Below are 7,197 nucleotides of genomic sequence, written 5' to 3'. Positions count from 1 at the left end.
CTTCTATTGTGAACGGTGAGAACGGAAGGATGGGAGCTGGTCTGCCTTCATCACGGTCGAAAAGAGTAATAAAGTGTGTAGTCTTGGTTCAGACCGCGGAGCCTCAGTGTAGTAGTTTCATATTCCTCATAAATAAAAGATGCAAGTCGTCTCGCTCCGCACAACTGGATTGGTTGTTGCCTTTATTCGCAGTGCGGATGCTCCAAAAGAAAATCGACACCCCTTTTCCATTGCATTTTGGGTGAAAGCACTCATGACAAAAACAGTTTTGTTTTTTTATTGACGTGAACAATTTAGCAAACGTTTTAAAAAAACGCCCCTGTGAAGGCCTTAAGGGCACGGTTACACAAGCGTGAATGAACTTTGACGAATGTTTTTCCGCCCTCTATGGAGCGAAGGGGCAAATTAAACATTTGTTTTCGCTTTCACCACTTCTCCATTTGTCAATGTCTGAATTGTAGACGTTTGATCAATTCCAGCACTGACGCTCACAATCAACAACAGCCGAGTTTGTCCCCAGGTGATGATTGTTAAAGCATTTATGAATGCAAGAGCATCGAGATTCAAAATTACAAAAAATAATGTCAAAATCTATTGACATTCGGTCAAGTTCTTTTTTAATGACTTACCACCATTCAATACTGCCCGGTGTGTTACAACTGTCCCACAAGTTGCCCACTGAGGGGGATGCGGTCAACTCGTAACACAGTCACCAAGTGAAACTACCATGGAGGTGGGAGAAGGATAAGGTGGCATTTGATTCTGTATCATTAATTAATGAGAGCTCATTACAATCCTCAGGGAATGGGTCGTAATCTAATATGCCCGTATGTCACATTCAAACGTGTCCCCTCAACGCTGGTCACTTAAATTGAAGCACGCAGGGGATTAAAGTCTTTTTAATCACAGTTATTACTGGAATGTAGACTGTATTTCAATCTCAAAACAAAAGGTCGACACTTCTACACCCTTTAAAACTATCAACAGATCCAGACCTAAAACGGGCCAAACTCTGGTAGTCTGGCGGTTAATGAGAGGTCGAGCTGAAGGGGGGATCAAGACGAAGATGAGAAAGAAGCTGAGTGGGCGGTTCTGGTGATGCAAAAGCACTAGAGCAATGAAATAATCATGAGCGTGACCAGAGACTAGCTTGAGTTACGTCCTGTGGAGTCTATTGGCTTAGCTGGAACGAAGGGAGAGAAAGAAGGAGGGAAGGAAGGAAGGAAGGAGGGAAGCTGCAGAAAAGCCTCAACAGTGGATTTAGCAGAAAGGAGAGCCAGCAGTCACAGTGAGTGAAATATGTCCTAATGTTTGGACTTGGGTTGTTAGTTGACTGTATGTTGTCGTCTAAGGGTAAGTACAGTCGGTTTGTTGCTCTTTGAATGGGATAAAGGACACCAGACTGGGAGTCATAATGCGATGTAAGGGATTGTGTAGCTGAATAGTATTAAGATCCAATGTAAAAGCATCAAAGCATTCTCTTTTGAATCCAGGTGAAACTAAATCAACAAATATGTCATTTACCGACACAACCCAATTATATAGTGCCTCTCTGAAAACATTGTCACAATTCAGAATTGTATCTAATTTGTTTTGTATGAAATATGTTGCCTGAATTATCCAAATAATGTTTTTCCCCCAAAAATGTGTTTCTGTGCTCCCCCACATAGGAAGCAGATGAGGACACTCGCTTGTGGTCTGATGGGACCACAAGTGCCAATAGCGATGATGTCAGCGGAGGTTGGACCTACGAGTGGAGCCTGGTCCACAGTCTGAGTCCTGAGTTGGAACTTAATATCTGTGACACTGACATACAAGCCAGGTGACTATATCCTGTATCCTGATTTTAGAAAGCAGGTTTTTTTTTTAACAAGAACTGCTTCGCCTGAGCAGCGAGCACAAAAAAGACACCCAGGCATGTCGGGGTCGTTTCTGAATATCACTGCTAGACATTAGCTTTCAAGGAGCTAGCTTAGTTTGATTACATGTTAAAAATATGAGCTTAATATTTGATATAAGCAATTGATAAAACAATAAAATAAGAGGTTGCCTATAGTGACCCAACTTTTCCCTCAGCTCGACAGAACGTGTTGGCGTCTTCCTCATGGTTTCATTTTATGGCCCACAATTTCTCTATTTTGGTTTCACTCTTGCTGCTTTCTGTTTTCAACCAGATCAGGCAGCTGTTTTCAGAGAAAAGGTGTGTTACCGGGAACACAAATAAATCAGCTAATACTGCTTTAAGCTGCTTGCTGATTCCATTTATGCTCATATCATAGCAGGAAGGAGTGGATGTTTCTCTCTTTTTCTTACAGAAAAGGTTGCCATGAGCTATAAGAGAACAGAGTTGCACTTAAAAAGCTGTTTCTGGGATTTTTCTTTCACCTGCAACCAGATAATTTGTCGTGGTAGTTACATGTTATGAGCATTACATTATCCACACCTTATAGCATGTGTAGGTCCCTTCTCCCCGGTTACCAAGAAGAGACTGTCCTGTGAACACAACTTACAACTCCATGTTACCAGCTTCCTCTTCTATCTGTGATGACCTTCGACTTCCCTCCTCCAGCTCTCCAAATCAGTGGGACTGTCTAGAGAGGAGCAGATCCCTCAGCTCAGAGGGGCACCATGTGGCCCAAAGAGATATGACCCGGCTCGACCCGTCCAAAGCCGAATGCTCCTGGATGGATGAGAGGAGGGGCAGAGACAGGACCCACCGGACATCAGGTACAGCAACAAATATACGCTGACTAGACATTCTTGACCATGACTTGTGCCCATGCTCTTTTACAGGCTGCAGTACATATTAAGGAAATCATGTTTGTTTGATTTTCAGAGTCCAGAGGAGAAAGGGAACAAGAGAGTGGCTACTTCTCTCCAGACCGAAAAGGTGATGGTGAGCGGCAGATGGAGGAGGTCAACAAGCGGTCGTATCGTTACTACGAGCGGGGGCATCCTCTTCCCAGCAACTATGTTGCTGAGCCGAAAGCCTGCGTCCCCTATAGGAACGTCAACCTCGGTACGCCCTCGCAGAGGAGGAACCCAGAGACGTACGTCCAGGAAATTTGGAGGAGCGAATCCCCAGAGAGGTACACGTACCACTCCAACTTTAGACAGGGAGCCGATTCACAGAATAATTCACCAACACGTCACAGCTCTGTGAGCCCAGATCGCTACAAGCTAACAAAGTCTCCTGTGGGAACCCAGCGGAAAAGCTCCCTCTCCAGGAGTCAGGCCCGATCTCACAGCTCCTCTCCGCTTCCATCACATGGCCTTTCTCGGCAACAATCCAGCAGGTCTAGTCCATCTCGCAGGAGGGAGTCCATTGCCTCTCGGACCGCCTCGCCCTCTCGAGCCACCCCTTCTCACAGGCATGCAGACTCTTTGCATTTACAGAACGGTGAGTGCGATGGTCAAAGGAGGTGCAGCTGGGACTTGAGGAGTCCATCCCAAGCTTCAAACAAACACAGTTTGGACTCAGAGAAGCTGTACAGGAATCTGGAGTGTATCTCCCGCCGAGGCTCCTCAGCCATCCAGCAACACTCATACGAGGGATCTCCTCGAACCAGAACGGCCGTCAACAGCTCGGCGGACACTCGCAACAGCCGTGAATTATCACCGTCCAGGAATGGCTACAGTACACACAGCCACAGCCCACAAAGGGAGCCCCAGTCCAGAGACAGCAGACCGAGTCCAACTCAAGGCTCATGGCAGGGGTCATCACACTCTTTACTCAGCCTCCCACCCTCTCGCGGTTCCTCATCAAGACGAGGTGCGGACCCTCAGATGCTTGGCTGTTCACTTTCACATGTTGCAATTACAGAAACCGTCAAAGGCCACGAGGGGAACAATCAGGTCAGTGGTGACCGAAGCAGGAGCAACATGAGGCGAGGCATGGAGGCCTTGCTGATCTTTGAACCCAAGAAGGCTGCAGTAGAAACAGAAGAGGTACGTATGCCAGGTAGCTAGCGGCATAGCTCTATATGGATGAATGTCGGTCTGCCTGTCACTCAGTTATCCACTTTGGTACGGACTGAAATATCCAAACAAATATTAGATTGTCTTTACGTTTCGTCCAGACATTCATGGTCCTCAGAGGATGAAACAGTAAAATGTTTCCACGTCTATTGATTGGAGGCCAATGTTTCAATTTGTTCAATACTTTTGTTTATGACTAATCATCCGCAAAATGAGTGACATTCCCATCAGCCTCAGCTAATTAAACAACATTAGCATGCTAACATGCTAAAATAAGATGTTGAACGTAGTAAACTTGATACCTGCTAAACATCATCATGTTAACATTGTCATTGTAAACCTTACTGTCTATGTTGTGAACATTTTAGCATGCTAACAATGCTAGCATTTAGCTAAAAGCACCACTGTACCCCAAGTAGGCCTACAGCCTCACAGATTCACTAGCATGTCTGTCGACTCTTAGTCTTGTTATATTTCGTGGCAGAGAAAACTCTCATTACACATATCATGTCAAATGTTGCTTAATCTTTATGAATCGGAGGTGGGAATGACCATGGACGACTACATTGTCCTGGCTGATATTCCAACTATCCAGCTGGAGTCTGAGGAAGAGTCTCCAGGGATGAGGAGGAGGAATCAAAGTCCCAGCCCATGTAGGGACAACAGCCTTAAGGCCTACAGGTTAGTGGAACCATGTGGTAGTATATGTATGATTGTATAGCATCTATTCAGGGATAGCCGTAGTAGAAGTGCTATAACCATGCATCTATTCTGCCTTCTTAGTGTATGTGTTCCTTCAGGCTGTTCGATTCCTAAACAGCTTTGTAGGAAGTAGAAAAAGACTTTGAAGATGTCTTTTGATCTGACTATAAGTCATTGCCTTAGTTGTGGCCAAAGAAAAGAGGGGGGCTCTTAAGGCCTTTGCAGAGGAATGTGAAAGGATGTCAATTGAGCCTTTGGTGTGTTTATGTGTTCGTAATATTTCTCTTATTTGGCTCTGAAGGTACCAAGATGAAATAGACATCTACAGTTCGAGACTTGAGTCAGACGAGAGGGGGAGAGGCAGAGAGAGAGGCAGAGACAGGCGAGAGAAATGTCGGGACTCTGAGAACGTACGGTCATCTCGAAGACAGTCAGCCGCGTCTCTTCATACACGGGTATGATGCGAGAACTGCACACATGTTCACAAGACAATCCATGTTGAACGTAGTAACTCGGTAGAGTGCAGATCTCCGCCAGGTGCAACGACCACTGCTGTATTGTGTGATTGAATGCATGCAACCCACAATTGGCGAACCACTCGTTGAGACCCTAATGGGCTGTACGTTGCGTAAAACACACCTGAAAAACAAGCGGCGATGTATTCAGACATTTGGCCCGAAGTTGCTTTGTAATACACTTTGCTCAATCTTGTCAAAAACAAACTCACAACGCGGTCTCCCCGCTGAGCAGCAACTGATATGGGGCAGATTAGGTCTGTTAGATGTTAGCAATTAGCCAAACACACCGTCCAAAACATTAAAACTGAGCCCCAGAGCGGTGGCCGAGAGGTACACAGCAGTGTATTTACTGGTAGTTCCCGTAGCTATTATAGATGAAAAAGGTATTTTTGAGAATGCGTGAGTCCCGACAACCTTGAGATGTCCTTAAGCCTGCATCCATAATTGGCCACCCCAAATATTCAGAGGACAGACACAGAGATGCACACTCACTCACTCGCTCACCAACCCACCCACGGATGCATGCAACATGCACACATGCCACTGATCGCATGATGCTACCAACAGAGCTAACGCTCTCTGTTTATTCTATCAAAGAGTTCAGAAAATCTAAGTGGAAGACAAACTTCTTCAAAGGTGAAGGAGCGAGCTCTTCCTGAACGCCCGCAGACACAGGTGAGCCCGATCCCATGGCTTTTCGGCATCTGCATAAATCACATGAGCGTGTGAAGGAAAATGGGTCATTCGTACATTTATTTAGAGTAGATCCCTGATGTCTATTTCAGCTGCTTGCCTGCCATTTATATGAATGCATGTGATCTCAGATCGCGCGTCTATGTCTCTCAAAATGTCTCTTTCTTCCTCTGCTCCTCACAATATGTACACTGTGCAATGTGATGCACACGTGGTAAGTATGTTTTTTTATTTTTATAACATGCTTTAATAGCACCTGCGTGCTCTTAAGTCTGTCTAATAACGTCCCATCAGTTCCTGCAATGACGGTCACTGTTTGCAAACGTTCACCTCTTCCTTTTTCTTACGTTCCCATTCTGCAGTATGTTTCTCATTTTTTGTGCTCTAAAGTTCGGGCCTGCCTCTCTCTGCGTGCTTCAAAGATGTGGTTATCTCACAGAGACGCTCTTCTCCGCTCTGACGGTTTCCGTTTCCTCTAGTTTCACAATCAAGCGCGAGACAGAAACCCTTGCAGAATGCTGTCAAAGAGCTTGATCGTGATGCTTTAATTACAGGTGCTGTTGCTTGAAGGGGTGGATGTCCATACTGGATGAACATGGCAAGGTAAATTGATGTTTTCACATATATTTTTTCTAAAGAGTTAGTCATGTTCTCTTCTAATTCCTGTCTTCACCACATAGACAGTCCAAACTTGACGGGACTTGACCTTGAAACTATACGTACAAAAGCGTCCATGGCTAAATTTAAATGCCGTGCATTTTACACGTGTTTTGCTCAGGGGAGGAAACACTGGTTTGTTCTGGGTGACACCTCACTGAGGTACTACAGAGACGCGGATGCTGAGGAGGTAGGAGCATAATAGTCCTTTCTGATTTGTTTGTACATTTATGGCAACCTGTATGGCAACTCATTTACATACAGGGATTCATGCAGAATTTGCCACCTGAGCATGACCAACATCCTCAGCTGTTCCAAAAAACGTATTCTATGGTACCGGATACATTCGTCTTTGGTGTTTGTTGTTTGGGTACTTGTGCTGCAGTCAGATGATCTGGACGGAGAGATCAACCTGACGTCCTGTGTGAATGTGTCGGACTGCGATGTGGAGAAGGACTATGGACTCCAGATACAAGTATGTGTTTATGGTGCTTGTGTTTATTTTTTGCGTACAGTCAGACACCCCACCCCACCCACATCGATTACATGTTTGGCTGCTTCCTGTTTAACAGTGTGTGTGTGTGTGTCTTTTGATCTCCAGACAAAGAGAGCAGTGTTCACTCTCTCCATTATGACCTCCAGAATACGG

General features: G+C 45.3%; 1 protein-coding gene across 1 annotated transcript in view; it reads left to right on the top strand.

Moving 5' to 3' along the window:
• Positions 1-6,365: 6,365 nt before the first annotated feature.
• Positions 6,366-7,197, top strand: part of LOC117730106 (TRIO and F-actin-binding protein-like) — a 5,436-nt gene continuing 4,604 nt past the window's right edge. The window contains exons 1-4 of the mRNA XM_034531637.1: positions 6,366-6,494; positions 6,670-6,738; positions 6,934-7,023; positions 7,150-7,197. The exon at positions 7,150-7,197 is cut by the window's right edge and continues 47 nt beyond it. Coding sequence (XP_034387528.1) covers positions 6,468-6,494; positions 6,670-6,738; positions 6,934-7,023; positions 7,150-7,197 — 234 coding nt within the window. The 5' untranslated portion in view covers positions 6,366-6,467. The remainder of the gene's footprint in view (positions 6,495-6,669; positions 6,739-6,933; positions 7,024-7,149) is intronic.

Source organism: Cyclopterus lumpus, chromosome 1 (assembly GCF_009769545.1).
Source record: "Cyclopterus lumpus isolate fCycLum1 chromosome 1, fCycLum1.pri, whole genome shotgun sequence".
NCBI classification, from domain to species: domain Eukaryota; kingdom Metazoa; phylum Chordata; class Actinopteri; order Perciformes; family Cyclopteridae; genus Cyclopterus; species Cyclopterus lumpus.
Note: the sequence above shows the minus strand (reverse complement) of the source record. Positions and strands in the feature narration are given on the sequence as shown.